The 23,485-nt window shown below is 42.1% G+C and overlaps 1 protein-coding gene and 1 pseudogene across 1 annotated transcript; one reads left to right on the forward strand and one right to left on the reverse strand.

Moving 5' to 3' along the window:
* Positions 1-4,315: 4,315 nt before the first annotated feature.
* LOC145564667 (uncharacterized) lies at positions 4,316-5,080 on the reverse strand. The gene has a single exon (XM_081624915.1). The coding sequence runs from the start codon at positions 5,078-5,080 to the stop codon at positions 4,316-4,318; it is 765 nt and encodes a 254-aa protein (XP_081481041.1).
* Positions 5,081-6,647: 1,567 nt separating this feature from the next.
* On the forward strand, positions 6,648-21,638 carry LOC145564668 (wall-associated receptor kinase 5 pseudogene; annotated as a pseudogene).
* The last annotated feature ends 1,847 nt before the right edge of the window (positions 21,639-23,485 follow it).

A 23,485-nucleotide genomic window follows, 5' to 3' on the forward strand; every position in this document is an offset into this window, starting at 1 on the left:
TATTTCGGATTTAGATGTCTTTGTTGCTCTGTGCTGTTACCTATAAACAGTTAATTTTATGATTTGTACCTTTTTTTTTTTGACAAGTAAAAATTTGTATTACCCCAAACTATATCAAGTATTATTTGTACAACCTCCTCAACTGTACAAAGATAAGTTCTCAAATTTGTGGCACTAGCTAATGCATTAATTTAACCGTTACTCTATCTATTCCTATTTTTTGCCCCATTTAACCGTACACGGTCTCCAAAATGTGTCTTAAAACCTCTATATTTCTATTTCCATAAACGTAAAAATTATAAAATTGTGATATTAATAAAATATACAATGAGACGAATCTAACTAGACCACTCATGACTATATTATCTTTTATAGATTAATGGTAATTTATGCTCAAAGTTTTTAAAAATTGACCCAAAAAATAACATTTGGGCAAAAATAAAGGGACGGAAGGAATAACATATTGTATATTTTCAACTAAGTTGAATAAATCTTGTTATTCTGTCAAAAAAAAAAAAAAAAACCGTTATCGGCTATGGGACTAGCCTGCACAATTTTTTGGACGTACAATTTTTATGTATATATATAACTCATGTTAATGAAGATAGGTGGATGCTTACAAAAGAAGTTTAAATTTGTAGATTGTTTTGCTGTTTAACGAAAACCATTCAATGTGTGGGTTATTCGCCTCATGCAATCCTGTATTCGAGTTTCAAACAAAACTGCCTGCTATTAGATTTACATAATCATTTGATATTAATCTGTTCATGGCAGGGTTGAGGAAAAAAAAAACCTTGTATAGAAACATTATCATGAATTAGTCTTTCTTTGAAAAGGTTTATGTTCTTGAAAACAAATTGATTATCATGTCACATGGATGCTGATTGTCTGACAGGGACTTGTAATACTTTTTTTTTTTGGTGCACACGAGGGTCGGAGCCCGAAGAAGAAAAGCAATTAAACTAGAACTAGGGGGGAACAAACCGTGGCAACGCCACACCTACTACATCATTATGTAAAATACGCCCTAGAGCTAGGGGTGGGACTTGAATCAACTGAATTTTGTTGTTCTGATGGACTCCTTGATTGGCAAGCCAATCTGCAGCTTGGTTGGCTTCTCGATAAACATGCTTCACCTCTACCTTCCACTCTTGCCTCGCAATTAGCTTCTTGCAATGTATCACATTATGAATGCATTCACCATTATAGTCACTTGAATCATTCAGAATCTGTACCACAACTTGATTATCTAATTGGATTTGGAGCTTTGTAATTCCCATCTTTTTTGCTAATTCCAGTCCATACTCAACTGCTAACACTTCAGCTTTGAAGGCAAAGCAATTCCCCAACTTTAGAGAGTACGCATACTTCAACCTTCCTGTAGCATCTCTGATTAAACCACCTCCCCCTGCCGGCCCAGGTGATCCTTTCGCTGCACCATCAGAATTTAGAGCATACCAGTCCATTGGTGGTGCAATCCATTTGATGTACTCCTCTCTTCTTGCAGCAGGAATTTGAGATGAGCTTGTGATCCCATCCCCAAGAACTCGCCACACTTCCTCAAAACGCTGTAAAAGGAACTGCTTTACATCAATTGGAATATCATTAGATCGATTAAACACAACTGCATTTCGCCATCCCCAAATTCACCAAACTACTATGGAAAAATAGGTGGGCCAGATTTCTGAAGACATGTCTTTGTGCTGCTGTACTCTGATATTCCTCACTACCCACTGTTTCAATGAGCCACTTCTAAAATCTGGAGCATGAGCTGGTCCTCCCACCTGACGCCAGACCTCCTTTGCTGCCTTACAATCACGTAGGACATGCAAAGTGTTTTCCTTTGTTTCAGGGCAGAGTTTGCAGCAAGGGTCTTCTGTAAGGGCTCTTTTGAATCTGTTGACATTGCACATAATCTTATCATGGAGTACCAACCAGAGAAACACTCTAATTTGCTGCTGTACCCTTAATCTCCAAACTAGATTCCACGATCCATCTTCATGTTCTTCATTATCTTGCCTTATTATTTGCATTGCTGATTTTATTGTAAAACATCCTTTTGATCCACCAGCCCAATAGAAAATATCACCTCTATTAGGGTCTTTAATCAAGGCATGAGCCTCAATTTCTCGCAGCACATTTTGGGGTAATAAATCAGCAAAAGCATCCCACTTCCACCCCTCAACTTCATGCCACATTTCAGCAACAGTAGCTCCTTCAATATCAAGTGGAATTGTTGTGATAGCCAGCTCTTGTAGAGGTTTAGAACAAGCCCAACGATGATCCCAAAACAAGGTTGTTGAGCCATCACTAACAGCAGTTCTAGCCCCTTTATACAGAATGTGGGCATTTTCTGTAATACCTTTCCAAACGTTAGACATATTTGCTTTTGTTTCGAACATGTCTATATCTATTCTCCCTTTGCAGTACTTGCTTCGAAGTACTCTTGACCATAGAGCATTTGGTTTAGTGAGAAGTCTCCAACCGATTTTGGTTAGGAACGCTGAATTAGCTTGCCTTGATGAACGTATGCCTAATCCCCCCAACTCCCTCGGTTTTTGCAAATTTTCCCAAGATATGTGATGAATCCTTCTCTTTTCTTCATCCCCTCCCCATATAAATATTCTAGTTCTTTTATCAATATTATCACAAATAGTTCTCGGGATTCGCACAGTTTGCACAACATATGAAGCCATAGTCGTCAAGGTGGATTTAACTAATGTAATTCGGCCAGCAAGAGAAAGGTGTTTTGACTTCCAACCTGCTAATCTTCTATCAATTTTTTCACACAAGTACCCAAATGTATCTCTTGTCACTTGACCTGTCAACGTTGGCATACCTAAATAGGTCCCCAAATCCGTTGTTGCTTCGATCTCCAAGGCATTGACTACATCAGCTTGCACCCCATTCTCCACATTCTGCGAAAAGTAAACTCTAGATTTTGCATTGCTCACTTTTTGACCAGAAGAGGCACAAAAACGAGCCAAGCAATTTTTAATAATAACAGCTTGTTCTTTTGAAGCTTCAGCAAACAAAATAACATCATCTGCAAATGCTAAATTGGATAATCTTGGCCCTTCCCGGCTTGCTCTGATTGGTTTCCATTGGTCAAGGATAATAGACTCCTCAATAATATGGTTTAATCTTTCCATACAAAGCACAAAATATAGGGTGATAACGGGTCACCTTGTCGTATACCCCTAGTTGGAGTAAACGCTTGGGTCGGTTCACCATTCCACAAGACCCTCATTGAAGTAGTAGTGAGCATTCCATTATAGTATCAACTAGAAGGATCGGAAACCTAATTTCCATTAGAGTATATATAATAAAATCCCATCTTAGCCGGTCGTAGGCCTTCTCAAAATCTAATTTTATAGCTATATATCCCTTAGAGCCTCTTTTATTTTTCCTAGTATGGATAACTTCTTGTATGATAACAATGTTGTCAGCAATTTGACGACCCGACACAAAGCTTGATTGCTTACAAGAAGTGAGGTGTGGTATCATAGGTTTTATCCTATTTACTATAGCTTTCGTAATAATTTTTTAAGCCACGTTACATAAACTAATAGGCCGGAATTGAGATGCAAGTTCCAGATTATCAACTTTCGGAATTAAAACTAAGAAAGTATCATTAATGTTATGTGGTAACCCTTTCTCCATCAAAGCATCAAGCAATAATTTATAAACATTATCAGCCACCAAGTCCCAGTTCTTTTGAAAGAACAAGGCCTGGAATCCATCTGGTCCTGGGGCCTTAAGAGAGCCCATCTCTTTAATCACCCTATCAATTTCACACTTCAGAAAAGACCTAGTTAAATTATGCCAGGCAGTAGAAGTAAATTCAGGGAAAATATCTCTTGGAAGGTCTTCATTGAAGGGAGTATTATCACATTCGAATAAGTTTTGGAAGTAACTTACAATATTGGCTTGCACATCTGTTTTTTCGATAATCCATTCACCATTTGGTGTATCTCTGATTGCCGAAATCTTATTCCTCCATCTGCTGGCTATGGTGCTTAGTTGAAAGAAGGTCGTATTCCGGTCTCCATCTTTAATCCAATCGACTCTTGACTTTTGATACCATAGAAGTTCTTCTTGAGCTAAAACTTCATCAAGTTCTCCCCTTAATTTGGACTCCAATTTAATCAAATCCCGAGCTTTTTGGAGAGCTAAGGCACGTTGGACCCCTGCAATCCGAGCCAAGAGATTGCGTTTTTTCTTAAAAATATTGTGGAAAGTATTTTTATTCCATTGTTGTAATTCTTCTGCCATATATTGGAGTTGTGGCATTAAGGGTGCATCTTTTTTCCATTTACTTTCTACGAAATCCCGGAAAATTTTTGTATGTCATCCAAGCTGCTTGAAAACGGAAAGGCCGATTAATGTCAGCAAGGGGAGCAAAGCCATTCGGAGCTATCAATATTGGAGTGTGATCTGACTGTATAGCCGGAAGATGCTTGACTGATGCGTTGGGGAATCGAAGACTCCAATCACAATTACAGATTGCCCTATCAAGCCGTGCACTTTGCCAAGTATTAACACTGTTTCCACGAGACCAAGTATGGGAAGCTCCACTAAATTCAACTTCAAGTAGTCCCATATCCTCCACCCACTCATTAAATCTAGCAGAGCATCTCGTGGTTTCAGGGCAACTTGAGCTTCTTTCCCATTGAAATCGAGTGTCATTAAAGTCCCCTGCAATCACCCATGGCATATTATGAGTGCCCGCGAATTCTTTAAGTTCCCTCCAAAGTTCCTGCCTTTTTGATGGGTCGAGACTTGCATATACGGCTGTAAAGTACCATGGCATATCCCCCACTCTTGTTATATTCATAGTGATATACTGCCCATGTTGATGGATTGGTTCAACCATCACTAATTCTTTTTTCCAGTATACCCAAATACCACCCGAGAATCCTTGAGCATCAATCCTCGTATGTCCATTATAACCAATGATATTTGCGATTTTAACAGCTTGAGCTCCTCCCATGTGAGTTTCCACCAATGCAATCACATTTGGTTTATTCACCCTAATAGTTTCCAACAATAAATTCTCTGCTTCCTGCTCCTTGCACATTCCATACCATGCATGAAATAGGCCTATATACCCAGTGGCGTATCCAGGAATTCAGAAGTGTGGGTTCGGTATCGTTACAAAATAAGATATAACCCCCCAATCTTTTTAAATTGTAACGTTGAGGATTTTACGCTTGTCAATGTAAATTCTATAACTTAAATATCTTAGATTACATATTTATAAAAATTAAAGAAAGTTGATATTATTAAAGTATTTTTCTAGACGAATTGAATCTAACAAGATACCATTTGATTGTACATATTTTTTCCCAATATGAGAATCACAAATTAAAAAAACAATAAAAGGAGTGTGAGTAAATCTTGTAAAATTACAAATGTTGCAATATTAAATTTGAACGTAGGTTACATGGTAATCAAACCTTTGACCAACAAGCCCGAAGTGCAATTAGAATGTCAGGCCAAAACCACTAAGCTCCGCTATTTTCCAAGTCTCATTTATGCACATCAAATGTATATATCCGTTTTTCAGGTTTTATTAACCAAAAAAAAAAAAAAAATTAAAACTTATAATTTTTTTTCAAAAAATCTGTAGGTTCAATGAACCCCCCTACATCCGCCCCTGTATATACCGATGTTCCCTTAGTCCAACAACATGATTAAATTACAGCATAAAATGGAAGCTAGCTCAAACATATACTTGATACCGAACTGATAAGAGCTTATTTTAAGGGAGTGTGCTCTTAGTATTAAATTTTGAAATAACATGAAATGGGCTTGAGGAACTCGAGTAAGGAGGAGGAGAGTTTGGTCCACAAACAAGGCTAAGGAGATTCTATACTACAATCAATTGGCAATAGTATAAGTAACTCTTCTACCTTAGAAAGTAGAACCATCTCTCCTCTTTCTCCAATGTGGGACACTTACAATTTAAATGGGCTACAATGGATTTCAACAAGTAGTTAATATCCAATGTGCCAATTAAATCCAAAAAAATCTAAAAGGAGTTAAAATCTCTTACAAAGCAAATTAAAAGGTATGGAGCTGTCTTATGTGATATGCGTGGTAAAGGTGTGGGACAAATATAATTGTATACTAATGGATTGGAACAAAAAAAAAAAAAAAAAAAAAAAAAAAAAAAAAAAAAAGGTTCAATGCTTGCTATATTGGAAGTTAAGATGAACCGAGGTCAACAATTGCAGGGACATCACATTCTATTCCAAAACATGAATTATGTGTTGAAAGTGGGAAACGTTGCCCCCAAAACACACACACACATTACACATATTTGCCTCAATAAGTACTTATTTAATGAGTTAATGAGCTCATGATCACGTTAAATAAACAAAAAAGTATTTCAATTTGCTTGATAATGCGTGGACAAAACCAATGTACGACTACATAGCTAGTACTACCAAGTCCATGATATCAAGTTTAATTAAGCCAAACATATACTTCATTCATCAACTAGTTGATTCAATGTATAATTTAATCTCGATTATTCCACTTGCTCCCCGCTGAAATATCATGTTTAGGTAATTATTATAGTCTTATAGCTCTATAATTTTGAGTATAATTTTGCCATAAGCCATAGACAACAAAAACTAAAAATGGAGTTCCGAGCTTTATCTCCCTTCTTATGGCTAAGGTATACTTTTTTTGCCGTGCTTTTTGTCACTAGTCTTGCCACCATTCCCATTGCCAAACCTGGCTGCCCAACTAGGTGCGGAAAGGTAACTATTCCGTACCCATTTGGCATAGGCCTAGAGAAAGGATGTTCCTTGAGTAAGTTCCACAACATAAATTGCAACACCTCTACTGACCCCCCAAAACCATTCTTGTTAAGCACTACTGATACTCCCCTGGAGATCATAGACATATCCCAAACCGGCCAGATGCGAATCAGGAATAAATTGGACACGAGATGCTACCAACCACGGCAAGTAGTAAAAGAATCCACAACCAAGGATGTGCAAATAGATCTCGTCAACTTACCGCTAGTAATATCAGATACTGCAAACAAGTTCATCGGTATTGGTTGTGATGATGACTTGGCTATGATGCTTGCAGCAAGTACACCAATACTTGGCCACTTGAGTGGCTGTGTAACTACGTGTTATACTCCCGAAGACATGCTTAAGCATAATGATACGTCGTGTTTGGGGAAAGGTTGCTGCCAATCAGTGATCCCAAACAAAGGATTGAAACATGTAACGATCATAGCAGAATCTTTGATCGATGTTGGAAACACCACAAATAACAACGTATCCTATTGCAGCGCTGCCTTTTTAGCCGAGGTAAACGAATTCACCTTTAACGTGGCCGATCTTTTTGGTAGCAACGCAGAGTTTATAAATAGAACAATTGACAATGTTCCGGTTGTGCTGGATTGGTATGTTGGTGTTAATGAGACGTGCCGAGAAGCTCAGGAGAATCGGTCAAGGTCCAGTTATGCTTGCATGGAGAATACCGACTGCACCGATGTTTATGGCGGCACTGATTTTGGGTACCGTTGCAGCTGTAGACCAGGTTACCAGGGTAACCCCTATGTCAGTCCTGGATGCACAACAGGTCAGTCTTCCTGCATAATTTCCATAACTAAAATATTTGAGATTCTGAGGCCAGGTCTAATTTAAACAATCCACTCAAACAATCGGCATTGTTTAGTTTAACTTGCAAATATGTACTAATGTTAGTGTGTTACGTTCTTTTTGTTTGTCTCATTTGTTTATGGTCAAACAAACAAATATTTTGACAACAGATAAATTACTATTTTGCAATATATAGAAAAACATATTCTTATAGTAGAAAAAATTGTATAAAAATAAAATGAAAAAGCACTTTTAGTGGTCAAGTTTGTGGCAAAGATTCATATATTTAAAAATTAATATTAAAAGAAAAAAAGTGGCAAAATTGTTCTTAATTATATCAATACAACCCAATTAGGTTGTAAAAAGGGACTTTTGACTGGATTCCGACAATTGACTTTGTTTTATTTTTCGGCCATTAAAAGTCACATTTTCAACAATTGACTTTTAAAAATCCGTTTGAAATAACATTTAATTAATTTCAAGTTAATTGGGAAATATCAATTCCATAACTCGTTAAAAATTATCAAAACTAGCTTATTATTTTGAATAAAAACTTAACTTTTGAGATAAAAATTTAATTATTGTGGTGTATGAAATTGTCAGGGCAAAAAAAACCACTCCATACTAAGTATTTATTTAGAATAAGTAAAAAAAAAGTTTGACCTGTTCATTGTCATTGTTCTTTATTCTATATTGTTCATGATCGTTGTTTTGGGTGTTTTTGTCCCTTAGGAGAGTTACAACTCGAAGACTGGTCCTGCTGACTCTGTACCTGCAAAATCAACGGAGACACCGGTTGGGTGGTGCTCCGCCTCCAACGCTCAAGTTAGTAACTTGAAGGAGAATAAAAGTGCGGAAATTTAGGTGGGGATCTGCTTGGATTCCAAGCTCAGGTGTTCTCTGATGAGAGAGAAAATAGGATGTAATAAATGTTTTGTGAATTTCCGAATTGTCCCCCATTTTGGAGGAATATCTCCCTATTTATAGGGTCCTTGGGAAAGGTGCCCTCCCCTAGGTCATCTGACCTAGGACAGATGGGCTGCGCCGCAATCAATGCGTTTGGGAAAATTGGGCCTCTGAAAGCCGCCATTTTGAGAATGTATCTGGGAAGGCCACGTGTCAACTGGGGATAGGTCAGAGGTGACCTGCCAGCCCTTGACACGTGGCAGCCCCTCATTGGTCCACGCAGCTTGGGTAAAAAATCCCCTAATCATTTGCCCCTCACAGGTGCCACGTGGCGGGCCACGTGGTGCCTGTGACACGTGTCACCCTGTGAGAGGTGAGCAGTAAAAACGGCTAGGGTTAACGGTCATTTTTCCGTTTACCTTGCCTATAAATAGGAGTTTACCCCCCCCCCCCCTTTTTTCTCTTCTCTCACTTCATTATTTTCATTTTCTAGAGAGAGAAAGAGAAGTTTTTAGAGAGAGGCGCTCTAACTCCGACTATGTACTTGCCATTTCAAGATTCCCGCGTGCTCACTCAAGAACACCCGGTCACCGGCTGTAGCTGCTTTCAGACTTTTCAGAGCTTTTTTCAAAGTAAGGTAACTATCCGTTTCCTTCCTTCAGTTTTCTTTTACTTGTATACATTCTTTTTTCAAAACAAAATAGATGGACTCTTCATTCACACACACGGCACGGCCTAGGACTCTCAGCCGGTCTCCTGGTACGGCTGAGTCTAGAACCGGGGGTGCCCTTTCCAGACAATCAGATCTCCTTTGCTCATCCCCAAATCCCTCCCTCTCTGTGTCTGTGCAGGACACAATGGCCAGAGTTAAACAAACGGCTGTCAAGCCGAGACACCGGTGCGCTAGAAGAGTGCGCGCTGACGAGGTTTCTAGGGAGGAGGGCTATGAGAGTCCGGATGAGCCGGAGATTTCTAAAGTGGCGCCTCCTCACAAGAAGTGAGTGAGTCAGGCGCGCGAAGAGGCCGCCTCATCCTCTGAACCAGAGGAAAGAAATGGGTCAGGCGGCGAAGAGGCTGCCGAGAGATCAGAGTCGGAAGCTTCCGGCTCTGCACAAGAAAACTTCGCGGCTGACTATCAAGTGCCGGCGAAGACTGCAGATAAGCCTGACCCCAGAAAAATAAGAATGCTGCCGGCTGACAGGGCCCTACTAAAGAGCAGCTTCAAGGTCTTTAAAGAAAAGCACCCATTTGGGAACGGGTGGTATGTGACGGTTCCGCCTGCGGACGCCGTTATGGCCTGGAAGGATGACATCCCAAATGCAGACAACTACTTCGTCTGCTACGAGGCGGTTATTGAAGCCGGCCTCCGATTCCCCCTCCATACTGGGATCAGGAAGATCCTCAAGGGGTATGATCTAGGGGTCTGGCAGTTAACCCTGAATTCGTGGGGGAATATACTCGGGTATATTGCCGCCTGCGAATTTCAAGATATAGAGCCTAGTTTTTCGGCCTTTGCTCATATGCACTATTTGAGCAGGGCCCCAGGCGGTCATGGGGCTTGGTATACTCTCACAACCTTGCCCCAATATCAAATAACTTTGGACAAGGTGTCCAAATGGGCTGGATGGAGGGATAGGTTTTATTTGATTTCCTCTCCATCCCTTGAACACAACCGGACACTGCACCGGTACAATAAGGAGCCGGCACTCCTGGGCAGGAAATGCGCTCTCTCGGAGCTTTCTACACGAGCCCGCCGGCAGATCATTGATCCTGGTTTCTTTGAAACCACCACGGCGCACATGGACGACGGGACGGAGATAATTGTCCCTAAGAATTGGATCCCCCATCCGGATTTTTTCAAGGATGAGAGGTTCCTATCCGCCTGTGGGCTTAGCACAATGTTTCCCCATGGTAGATCTCTATACTTGAAAATCTTTGCCTTGCTTTCAATAATAATTTCTCTTATCTTTTTCTCTGACTGATATTCCGTCTGACTTTGCAGCCGAAGCTAAAAGGATGGTGGATCCGGCAAAGACTCCGGCTAAGCCTGCTGCCCAGCTGCGCAAGGAGCAGCTGATGGCCAAGAAAGCGTCCTTGGAGGCCAAGGATGCAAAGAAAGGCGGGGTAAGACCGCCTGCCCCAATGCTCATTTTAACGAATTCGCTCAAGTATTTTGCCGGCTACTAACATTTTGTTTTCCTTGCTGCAGGGCACCAACAAAGTTGTTCCACGCTCCTTTACCAAGCACGTAAAAAGGACTGGTGAGGAGCTCAAGACTCCGGCTGCCAAGGTCAGGCGGACCCCTTCCCAGACAACCTCCACTGCCAAACCAGATCGTCCTACGACTGGTGGCAAGTCTCCCTCCAAAGTACAAGCGTTGAGCGAAAGCTCAAAGAAGACGGAGGGGAAAATGCCGGATGCCTCAGAGGAGGCATCGAAGAGTGGCGTGCCACTCAATGCTGCAGCCGGCACTGCAGCGGCTGGGGAGGGTTCCACTCCACAGCCAAGAACTCAAGGTAAGGCTACCATTGAAATCCCTTACCCACTTGACTTTATGAGGGTCAAGACTAAGGTAGACCCATCCGGTGGCTCAGTGAGCAGCTGGGGACGGATGAATGCTGCCTATGCCGCTTCCCTCTCACCAAGTACTTCTTTTGGTGCAGATGCTACCTCCGGGGCACCTGACTTCCCGGGCTTTGCCAAACGGATGGTGAGGACCCTCACCCGGACAAAGAAAGCCTCAGTACCTGATTTACAGGTAGTGGACTTTGACCGGATAATGGGCCAGCTGGCGGAGGTAAACTGTCTTAACTCTTAGGCTTATATTTTCGTTTCATTGTGTTAAGCACTAACTTTCCCGGCTGGCTTACTCAGGTAATGCTGAGAGTAGACGGGCTCCGAGTGCCCTTCTGGCGGAAGCAAGAAGAGGTAAATGACGCCAAAAGAAGGGCAATCGAAAATCTCAACTCTGCTGAACATGCATATTATATGTCTGAACTTTCAATTAAAGCAGTGGAGTTGAAACAGGAGGAGCTGATTCAGACCCTGACGGCTGCTAACGAGGCTGCGAACAACCGGGCCAACGACCTTGAGCAGAAATTGAAGACTGCTGAATCTAGCCTCAAGGCGTTGGAAGGTGCTGATATTGAAAATACTCGACTCCGGGCTGATAACTCCCGGTTGGTGGTGGCGCTGGCCAACCAGAAGACTGAGCACCAGGATGAGCTTGCCAAGGAGATTGCCAAGGAGCAGGCCCGTCTGGTCCAGGAGAATGAGAAAGACACAGAAGCCCGCCTGCGTCTAGCCTGGAAACTCCTCAACCCAGAAGTGGACTTCGAATATTACAAGCTGAGGTACGATTATGCCATGGCTGTGTACGATGCTCAAATTCTGGGAGAGGAAGCACCGCCTCGCTTCAAGGTTTGGGCTGATGAGCAAGGATATGATGTCTCCGACGAGGAAGAGGAGCAGGCGGGGGAGCAGGCAGACGGTCAAATCGAAGAGGACCAGCCTGAAGAGGCTGTGAATGCTGAAGCAGACCTTCCCCCGGCGCAGGACCAGCCGGAACCCCAGCAGCCAGCGCAGCAAACTCCCCAAGAGTAATCAAACTCTTGGATTCAGCGGCAGTATGCCAACCAATCAAACTTTAATTTTCTTTTGAATTTCCGGCCTGCGTGCCGAGTAACTGATGTATCCTTTACCGACCACGGGATCGGGTAATAGTGGTTTCTCTTCCGGATGTATTTCCGGGTAACAATTATTTTGGCCCTTTGAGCCAATTCTATTTATGAAGTATACCGACTCAGTCGGTCTTTCTTATACTTGCAATTTTTCGGTTTTTCTCAATTTTTCACTTTTGCATATATACTCAATATATACTTGTGATTGTGAATTTGCCTATCTTATAGAAAGCATGCGGCAGGCACATATCTGGCTGTCCTTGCCCCTGGACGGCTGTGTGGTTGGTTTAATCCAAACAAAGAGAGGATTGATTGCCTTGGAAACTTCTCATACTTAAAAGAGTATGGGATGTTTGTAAGGCAATCAATCACAATGGTGATTGCCCCAAACCAAGTACACAGCCGGCCAAATAACGGGCATGCAACCTCTGCCCCAGTCGGAATCAAACCGTCTGAGTATGCTTTATAGCCATTACGCAAAAAGGGGTTTGTCCCAAAAGTACGTAACTTGAGGAAAATTTCTCTAAGTAAAAGACTTTCGATGTTATTCCGGCTGATACTTATAGACAGCCGGAAAATTCTTAACCAGAAATTACTTAAGAGAAGCAATATGGACAGATGGCTATGAGTTGACTGTTTTAGCCACTCAATTGTTGCCACCCGCATGGGCTTATAGAACAAGCATGGTGGCTGTTCTCTGCGACGATTGCACCCGGAGGGGTGTCGCCGGACGCCTATAGCCATATTGGAATAGACGAATTTTGAGAAAATGGACAACCATCTGGCCCTTGGCCTCAGGTCTAACTGTTAGACCGGCTGATAGCTACTAAACGGTTTTGTGCTTAGTTTAAGGATCCGGCTGTTAGCCTCTTGTCACTATGGACTTTTGATTTCATATACTAAGTATCAAACTTAGTTTTTATCTGGCCATTGGCCTCAAGTTATTCACACGTTAAACTTACTACTGTACTTTTTCAACATTAGTATGGGTTACCCCAGACGGAAATAAAAAGACAATGCATGAAACAAGAGCATTTCTCATTAATACTTCTTGTTACAAAAAACTTACAGTACTCAGAAGTAGTACTTTTTTAAGTTGTCTACATTCCAAGTTCTAGGCATGCGTCTACCGTCTGGGGTTTCCAGGCGGTATGTGCCATCCATGACTTCTTCATAGATCCGGTAGGGGCCTTCCCAATTAGGAGTTAGCTTTCCAAGCTCATTGGCCCTACCGGTTGCCTCCATTTTCCGTAACACAAAATCGTCCACTTTCAAAGGGCGTTTGTGCACTCTTTTGTTGTAGGCTCGCGTCATTCTCAGACGGTATATCTCATGTCGCAGGGCAGCATTGCCCCTGCGTTCCGGGAGGGAGTCCAATGCTAGCCGCATGGCCTCCCAATTTGCCTCTTCATCATAGAGCATCACTCTAAGCGTAGGCTCATAGTGTTCAATGGGTAAAACGGCTTCAGCCCCGTATACCATGAGAAACGGGGTTTCTCCGGTTGACCCCTTAGCAGTTGTCCGGATGGCCCATAACACATGAATTAACTCTTCAGCCCATAGGCCATCGGCTCTTTCAATTTTCTTTTTGATCCCGTCTGAGATGAGTTTGTTGAATGCCTCAACCTGACCATTTGCTTGAGGACGGCCGACTGAGGCAAAATAACTTGAGATGCCCTGATCTCCTAACCAAGTCTTGAGCTGAGGCGTTTCAAACTGAGGACCATTATCAAACACCATAGACATAGGTACCCCAAACCGGGTGATAATGTTCTTCCATATGAAAGAGATGACATCCTTTGTCTTGATATTCTTAACTGCCTCCGCCTCCACCCATTTGGTGAAATAATCCACAGCCACCAAAATATAGCGCTTTCCGCCTGGAGCAGGCGTATATGGACCCAATATATCCATGCCCCATTTAGCAAACGGGACTGGGCTGTGGATTGCCGTCAGATCAGTAGCCGGGCGATGTATTAGCTTGCCAAACCTCTGGCATTTATCACATTTCTTCACAAATTCCTTGGCATCTGCCTCAAGGGTAGGCCAAAAATAATGCCGCCTGGCTCTGACGGCTAGGGACTTGCCGCCTATATGGGAGGCGCAAAATCCCGCATGCAGCTCTTCGAGTACCTCCTTCCCCTTTTCTGGGGTAACACATTTCAACAAGGGCTTGAGAAAACCAGCCTTGAAGAGTTCTCCGTTTCTCAACTCGAAGTTTGCTGCTCTCTTTTTCATGACGGCTGCTTCCTGAGGTGAATCAAGGAGCGTGCCGTCTGCAAGATACGCCCGGATGCCATCCATCCAAGTATAACTTCGATCCAGAATTCCAATGGGCTCTTCATAAATACTTCGTTTTTCAAGAACTTCCCAAAAGACTGACCGAGGCGTATCATGGCAGGCGGATGATGCCAATTTTGATAGTGCATCCGCCGGGTGGTTATCTGACCGGGGCACTTGATTCAATCTGAACTCCTCAAGTGTCCCAGCCTCATCTTTGACAGCCTGAAGATATTTGATCATTGTCGGATGGGTCGCTTCATAAGTGCCCTCATATTGGCTAACAACCAACTGAGAATCAGAATGGGCGTCAATCTTTGTTGCCCCTGCTGCCTTACACATGCGGATTCCGGCTAGCAAGGCTTCATACTCCGCCTCATTATTCGAGGCCTGAAACTTGAACCGTAGTGCATACTCGTATCTATCTCCTTCTGGAGATTCACAAACTATGCCTGCACCGCAGCCGTTCTTTGTAGAGCTCCCGTCTACATACACCTTCCAAACCTGATCAACATTATCCGGGAGAACCGGACGAGTCATTTCAACAATGAAGTCGGCAAACGCCTGACCTTTCACTGCTTTCCTTGGTTCGTAGGAGATTTCAAGACTTTGCATTTCAATAGCCCATTTCAGCATTCTGCCGGATGACTCTAGAGTGGACATTGGCCGCTTGAGGGGCTGGTCGGTGTAGATTACCACCGGATGTGCCAGGAAGTATGGTTTCAACTTTTTGAAGGCCATATATAGAGCAAGACCAAATTTTTCCACCATGGGGTACCTGAGTTCAGCATTTTTAACACATGGCTAATGAAATATACCGGGAGCTGTGTACCGTCTCGTTCAGCAAGGAGAACGGCACTGAGAGCATGGTCTGAGACGGCTAGGTACATGTACAACTTTTCTCTTGGCAAAGGACTAACAAGCCTTGGCAAAGAGTGCAAGTGTTCTTTCAACTTCTGGAATGCCGCCTCAGCATCATCCCCCCATTCAAATCTAGTCTTCTTCCTGATTGCTTGGAAGAAGTAAAGGCATTTGTCACCTGACCGGCTGAGGAGCCTCCCCAAGGCGGCCAGGCAACCGGTGAGTCTCTGAACGTCCTTGACAGTGCGGGGTGACTTCATGTCAATTACCGCCTGTATCTTCTCAGGGTTAGCCTCTATCCCCCCTTTGATCAATCAGGAATCCGAGAAACTTCCCAGACTCAACACCAAAGACGCATTTCTCTGGATTTAACATAACCTTATGCCGCCTGAGTGTGGTGAAGGTTTCTCGGAGATCAGCAAGGTGATCCGCCTGCTGCTTGGATTTGACTATCATGTCATCAATGTACGCCTCTACATTCCTCCCAATTTGATTAATGAAGACTGTATTAATCATCCGTTGGAACGTAGCCGGCGCATTCTTCAAGCCAAACGGCATCACAGTATAGCAGAATAATCCCTGATCAATGACGAAGGCCGTCTTTTCTTGATCTTTTTTCCACAGAGGTATCTGATGGAAGCCGGAGTAGGCATCCATAAAACTCATCAAGGCATGACCGGCTGTTGAATCGACCAAGCTGTCAATTTTTGGAAGTGGATAACTATCCTTTGGGCATGCCTTGTTGAGATCTGTGTAATCTACACACATCCGCCAGGTACCATTCGGCTTCTTTACAAGCACAACGTTTGCCACCCAGTTGGGGAAATTACAAGGCCGAATGAACCTGGCATCCAATAGCTTTTTTACTTCGGCAACTGCCGCTTGAATTCTTTCCTTGCTGTGGTTTCTCTTCTTTTGCCGGATGGGCTTCATTTTTGGATCCACGGCGAGTTTGTGGACAGCAAGATCCGGGCTGATGCCTGGCATCTCTTCTACTTCAAAGGCAAACACATCGTTGAACTCTTTCAGCAGGAGGTGCAAGTCTGCACCCAGAACAGCATTAGCAACCGTCCCAACCTTAACAGTTTGCTCTGGACGGCTGTCGTCCAGAACAAGATCAATACTTTCACCAGCCGGTTGGGGACGGAGTTCATCTGACCGTTCACCGGTCAGTGATTGCTATTTCTTTTCTTTCTTCACCACCACCAGCTCTGCAGCTTTTCTCTTTTTTCCGGTTGCTGGTGGAGGCGAAGGAGCATCCTTGACATTGTCAAGGTCTATTGGTTCCTTCCCTTGGCCGTCTGCAGCCACGATATCCTTGACGGCTGAGAGGTAACACTCCCTGGCCGTCTTCTGATCCCCGTTCAGGGAACCAACAGAACCATCATCCCTCTCATACTTGATGAGCATGAGAGAAGGGATGATTACAGCCTTGGCTTCGTTGAGGGTTGGCCTGCCAAGAATGATGTTGTAGGCGGTCAACTCTTCAACGACCAAGAATATGACGACTAAATGTCGTCCTTGGCCCTTCTCACCCAGCCGGATGGGTAGGTCAATTCTTCCGGCTGGATAGACCATCCCACCCCCAAAACCAACCAAGGGGTGGGTAACCGGATGCATGCTGCTGGAGTTGTATTTCAGCTTCTGTAAGCACCGGAGACTGATGATGTCCGACGAGCTGCCGGTGTCAATAAGGATACGCCCAACTAACTGGTTGGCGACCTTGCATTCAATGACAACCGGATCGTCATGCGGGCGGCGGACACTGCCCCTGTCCTTCTCAGTAATGAGGACATCCGGAAAAGTGGAGCTGGCAGACGGCTGCTCCTCATCATCCTTATCCATCTTTCGAAGATGGCTTTTGGTGCCCCGGATGGTAGGGCCACCACAGGAAAATCCGCCTGCTATGGTGTAGACCGGATCCCTGTCGGTTTCCGAGCTACTTGCAGGCTGGGTGGCAGCCTTAGAGGACTGGCTCTTGTTCTTCTTTTTAGCCCCGGCTGGGGACTTAGAAATATAGGACTTTAAATGTCCTTTGTCAGCCAGACGGTCCAACGTCCGCTGTAAACTGAAGCAGTCGTTGGTGTCATGGCCAACCTCCTCATGGAATTCACAATATTTGTTCTTGTTCCGGGATTGAACGGAACTCTTCATTGGATTCGGCTTCTCAATGGACAGCCGGTCCTTTACCTCCATGAGGATGGAGTTACAATCCTTGTTAAACTCGTACCGGGGAACGTACGGTTTAAACTCTTTTTTCTTTTTCTAGGACGGCTGCTCAGAATCGCTGACCGCCCAGACTTCTTTTCTTTTCTTGCTCTCTTCTTTTTTCTTCGTCGGCTGAGCAGACCGGCTCTCTTTTTGCTTGTCAGACTTCTTGGAGTCCGACTGGTTACCAAGCGTACAGAGGTCGGTCGCTTGTATATAGCTTTCCGCCTCCCTCAGGGCCGCCTGTAGCGTGAAAGCCCCTTTTCTGACGAGGTCAAACTTAAAAGTCGACCCGTCTCTCAGACCCTTGAAGAAGTCGGTAAATGCTACCTCGTTAGACAGCCCCTGGATCTGAATTCTGACCAGGTTGAACCGCCTGACATATGATCGTAGCCCTTCTCTCTCTCCCTGCTTAATGGTGCTCAAGTCTAAACTTGTCTTCTTAGCAGGGATGTTCATTGAGAAGTTGGTGGCAAACAAGAAGGCTAGCTTCTTGAAGCAATCAATAGATCCGGCTGGCAAGTTGCCAAACCATTGCTGGGCAATGCCCTTCAGTGTAGCCGGAAAGCAGTGGCACCAGGTGGCGTCATCCCAACCTTGTAAACACATTAGGTTGGTGTATGCCATCAGGTGATCTTCAGGGTTGGTGGTGCCATCATAAGCACCAACCAAAATGTTTTTAACCTTGGCCGGCTGAGCCGCCTCGGTTATATTGGCTGCAAAGGCAGACGGCTGTTCGCCTAGCCTCATCAGCCGGAGCTGCCAGTCCAGTGGCTGGGCATTAGTATATGCCGCCTGACCTCCGAATGGGGGTGGCTGCATGAACTGGAGGCCATATTGCCCATACTGTGCCTGGGGTGCGTATGGCATAGACCCTATCATCAGCTGAGGTTCGGTGTTGACGGATTTACCGCCTGTCCGACTCTCATGCAAGGACATAGAGTTCCTTGCGGAAGTTTGCTTGAAGCTGTCTGGAAAGCTTGAGGTAGAAGATGACTCAGACTGCTGCTGCCTCCTCCGATTGATGACTTCTCTAGCATCAAAGGTGGATGTTTTTCTAGCCTCCGGCTGGGGTCGCCGGGGCATCAGAATCTTAGACCAATCAAGTGTTGCGGCTGCCTTCTCCTTTGGATGGGGAGTTGGCTGCCTGTCCTTGACCGGCTTCCTCTTCTTCCCATCATTGGGAGTCTTTTTAGCCGGCTGACTCTTGGAAGAGCCTGCCTTGTTGTTGATCATCTTCTTGATTTCACCCTTGAAGGAGTTCATGAATTTCATGAGCTCGTTCCGGGTGACTGGAGCTTCTCCTCTGGTCTTCCGGGTTTCCCCATCTGACCTCCCAATGAGCCGGCTGCTAGGGCCTGCCTGATCCTGGTTTCGTTCCAGCTGATCTCTGGAACGGATGGATTTAGAGATGAGAGAACCATCCCTAGAGATGTAAGTCTCAACATCATTGTCTTCTTCTTCATCCTCCTCCTCAGTGAATATCTCTGGCTGAGGCTGAGGTGGAGGCTGGGGGATTTCAAATCCTACCGGCTGAATAACCGGTTGCAAGTCTTCCGAATTACCCGACTGAGTACCCGGACGCAGAGAGGTAGAATTGTGAGTCGGTACAGAATTTTGAACCATCTTGAGGTACTCTCCCCACAGACGGCGCCAAATGTTTTGGGTGTTTTTGTCCCTTGGGAGAGTTACAACTCGAAGACTGGTCCTGCTGACTCTGTACCTGCAAAATCAACGGAGACACCGGTTGGGTGGTGCTCGGCCTCCAACGCTCAAGTTAGTAACTTGAAGGAGAATAAAAAGTGCGGAAATTTAGGTGGGGATCTGCTTGGATTCCAAGCTCAGGTGTTCTCTGATGAGAGAGAAAATAGGATGTAATAAATGTTTTGTGAATTTCCGAATTGTCCCCCACTTTGGAGGAATATCTCCCTATTTATAGGGTCCTTGGGAAAGGTGCCCTCCCCTAGGTCATCTGACCTAGGACAGATGGGCTCCGCCGCAATCAATGTGTTTGGGAAAATTGGGCCTCTGAAAGCCGCCATTTTGAGAATGTATCTGGGAAGGCCACGTGTCAACTGGGGATAGGTCAGAGGTGACCTGCCAGCCCTTGACATGTGGCAGCCCCTCATTGGTCCACGCAGCTTGGGTAAAAAATCCCCTAATCAATCGTAGTTTGAAGAAACTTGTACTCGTAATTTCTATAAACTTTTTTCTTGGGAGTAGTATTTTCTATAATTGTGACAAGCTTTTCTTGTGAAATTTGGATATGTGAACCTGGCTATTACAAATACATAGTTAACACAAATGCAGGGATTGTGAACATATATTATTCCAATTGTTACTTTGGGATCCAAAATGAATATACAATTCAAAATTATGCACATAACACTATAACAAACATATATTCATAATTTAGATATATTTATCCATTTTAAAACAACGTTGGGATATTAGGTGCAGGACATAACAGATTACAGCAGATACATATCATCTCCTATATTACTTACTAAGTATTTCTCAATTTTTCCCTCTGGCAGATATTAATGAGTGTGAAGGTCCAATCATCCCCTGTACTCATATATGTAAGAACACCATTGGCAATTACACATGCTCTTGTCCTAATGGATATAGTGGAACTGGCCAGAAGGATGGCGGCACCCCTTGTTTTAAGAATAAATCAAATACATTGAAGCTTGGTTTAGGTAAATCCTTTAAAATCTAAAAACTCACTCTTTATTTTAATGATAGTACAGAATATAGGTTAAATCATATCCTTACTATAGTAATTGATTGAACAATAATTTACTCTATGACGAAAGCTAACAAGATTATACCAAAAATTGTTTGCGCAGGAATAGGCCTTGGACTCGCGTTCTTAATGTTTATATTTGGTTCGGTAAATCTATTCTTCAGAAGAAGGAAACTTATGAAAAAAAGAGAGAAATTCTTTGAGCAGAATGGAGGGGTATTATTGTCCCAACAACTTCGTCCAAATGGAGGAACAATGGACTCATCTAAAATATTTTCTGTTGAAGAACTACAAAAGGCAACAAATAATTATCACGAAGAACGTATTTTAGGTAAAGGTGGTTACGGTACAGTATACAAGGGGATTCTTAAGGACGGTCGTGAAGTTGCAATAAAGAAATCCCGAGTGACTGATCGAACACAAGTTGAGCAATTCATAAACGAAGTTGTTATTCTAACTCAAATCAACCATCGAAATGTGGTTAAACTCTTAGGATGCTGTCTTGAAACCGAGGTTCCTTTGCTAGTATATGAATTTATCTCGAATGGCACTCTCTTTGAACACATCCATGGAAATAAGGGTGTCACGTCTTGGCTAACTTGGGCTAATTGCATTAAGCTTGCTGCGGAAGCTGCTGATGCACTTGCATATCTTCATTCAGCGGCTTCAATACCAATTATTCATCGAGATGTTAAATCCAGCAATATCTTATTAGACGAAAGTTACACTGCTAAGATATCTGATTTTGGTGCTTCAAGGTTGGTTCCAATTGATCAAACTCAGGTGACAACATTAGTTCAAGGGACGTTAGGATATTTAGATCCGGAGTACTTCCAAACAAGTCAACTGACTGAGAAAAGTGATGTTTATAGTTTTGGAGTTCTACTTGCTGAACTCTTAACAAGAGAAAAGCCTCTTTCCATAGAAAGAAAAATGGAAGAGAGAAACTTGGCTATATATTTTATCTTGTCAGTTAAAGAAGGTCGATTGATGGAAATACTTGATCCTCAGTTGGTTAGGGAAGCTAAAGAAGAGCAACTAGTTACAATGGCGAATCTAGCTATGAAATGTCTTTACGTCGTAGGTGAAGATAGGCCAACTATGAAGGAAGTGGCCCTTGAGCTCGAAGGATTAAGGAGTCAAAATAGGCATCCTTGGGCAGATCAGAGCCATCAGGACGAGACATGCAATTTAACAAACCAAAATGATCTTTATCCGATGCCCTCGAATGCTAATTATAATGGTAATCCAAGCACTGGAGATTTCACGACTGGACAGTACACAATGCAAATCGATATGATTAACGAAATGAACCACCCTCGCTAATGCTTGAGTCATGCATGATTAAGGAATATACAAAGAAAAGCCATCATAATCCGGATATATAGAATTAGATGTTTTTTTAGCTTTATATTGTTTCCTATAAATTGTTAATCTTTTGATTTGCTCCTTCTGCTAAGTAAAAATTTGATTGCTCCTAATACATTATACAACCTCATGAAGTGTACAAAGACAAGTGCTCAAACTTTACATGATTGCTAATCCATTTTTTTGAACACTAATACACATAATTATACATTTATAAAAATATCATCAATACATTTAAACTATAAAAGTTCATTATACTTATTTTCTCTGAATAAACCCCTTTGTACATTTTAGGATTACCCTATATGTACAATTTTTTATTTTTGAGGTACCTTTTAAAAATTAAGAAACTAGGTTACGACCCATATCATGCACGGTAAGTCCAAAAACAATAGCTAGCTAATTATTTTTCTTCCTCCGTTTTTAAATACTTGTTTCATTTTCTCTATGCGCGGAGTTTTAGGAGAAATTGGAGAAAGTAATAAAATATGGAGGTAGTGGGGCAGGGGAGAGAATAAAAAATTATAAAAAGTAAAAGTAGTTGAAAGAATTGGAGTAGAGAGAATATGAAATTAATAAAATATGATTTATGTTGGGTCCACTCGGTGAGAGAAATGAATTAAATATAGTAAAAGACTTCCAAATAAGGAAATGGAGCAAGTACTTAAAAACGGCTGGAAAAGGAAAGCGGAGCAAGTATTTAAAAACGGAGGGAGTACATATATATAACAAACAAAATTTGATAAATGTACGTAGTACATATCAAAAATAAAGTATAAAATTGAAAGATAATCTAATTTGAGAAATAACATAACATTTAATACACAATATTCAATTCATCAGAGAATAGACTAAAATATAAATAAAAACAACCATTTTTTGAAAATAGTTTTTTTTATAGAGGTTTTTTCAGATTTACATTTTTTTATAGAGTATCTACGTATTAAAAAAAAGTTCTATATTAAAAAAAGACTTGAAAATAGTTTTACTTGAAAATTTATCTCACAAATTGGTGTACAAATCAGTCATGTACTTCATTCATCAACTTTTTTTTTTTTTTTTTTTTTTATTATTATTATTATTATTATTATTATTATTTTATTGTGTTGTTCATTTGAGGTTTCTCTCTATTACTCATTTTCAAAATAAAAAGTACATTATCCATTGTCAAGAAGATGAATAACGGCTTAGCTTTCATTGATTTTGCATTCCAGTATTTGTAATACAAGACCGAGGAAGATCAATAGGTCACCAGCTAGGCAACTACCAAAAATAAATAATCATAATTGATACAAGATAATATTTCCCATAATTATTAATCCTAAATATATCTTACTATCCATGGTAAAAGTAGGTAATAACATACTTCGTATTTAATTTCCACACGGTAGATAGGGGCAAAGGCAATATGGGAATGAACTGAGTAGGTCGAGACTTGACTTATATATATATTTAGGGGAAAAAACTAATTCCATTTTACTTTTGTAAAGCTAACGTCAGTAATTTCTTAGACACTTCAACAATAAATACTATTCTAGCTAATAAATTTAAATTGAATAAAAGAAAAGTAATAAAATTATATCTCAAAGAAACTTCAACAATAAATACTATTCTGTAATAAGTTTTTTTTTTTTTTTTTTGTTTGTTTGTTTGTTTTGAGGGACTATTCAGTAATAAGTTGAATAAAAGAAAAGTAAAAAATTAAAAAAAAAAAAAGGTGATGCAAGCTAAGAAAGCAAAAATAAAATAAATGCATATGCAAGAGATTAGAATCAAACCCATGACTAGTGAAAATAAGTAGTCAA

This window comes from Chenopodium album, chromosome 10, assembly GCF_948465745.1.
Source record: "Chenopodium album chromosome 10, dcCheAlbu1.1, whole genome shotgun sequence".
NCBI classification, from domain to species: domain Eukaryota; kingdom Viridiplantae; phylum Streptophyta; class Magnoliopsida; order Caryophyllales; family Amaranthaceae; genus Chenopodium; species Chenopodium album.

Excerpts from the sequence above, each read along its gene's own strand:
- LOC145564667 (XM_081624915.1), bottom strand. The coding sequence starts at position 5,080 with ATGTGCAAGGAGCAGGAAGCAGAGAATTTATTGTTGGAAACTATTAGG.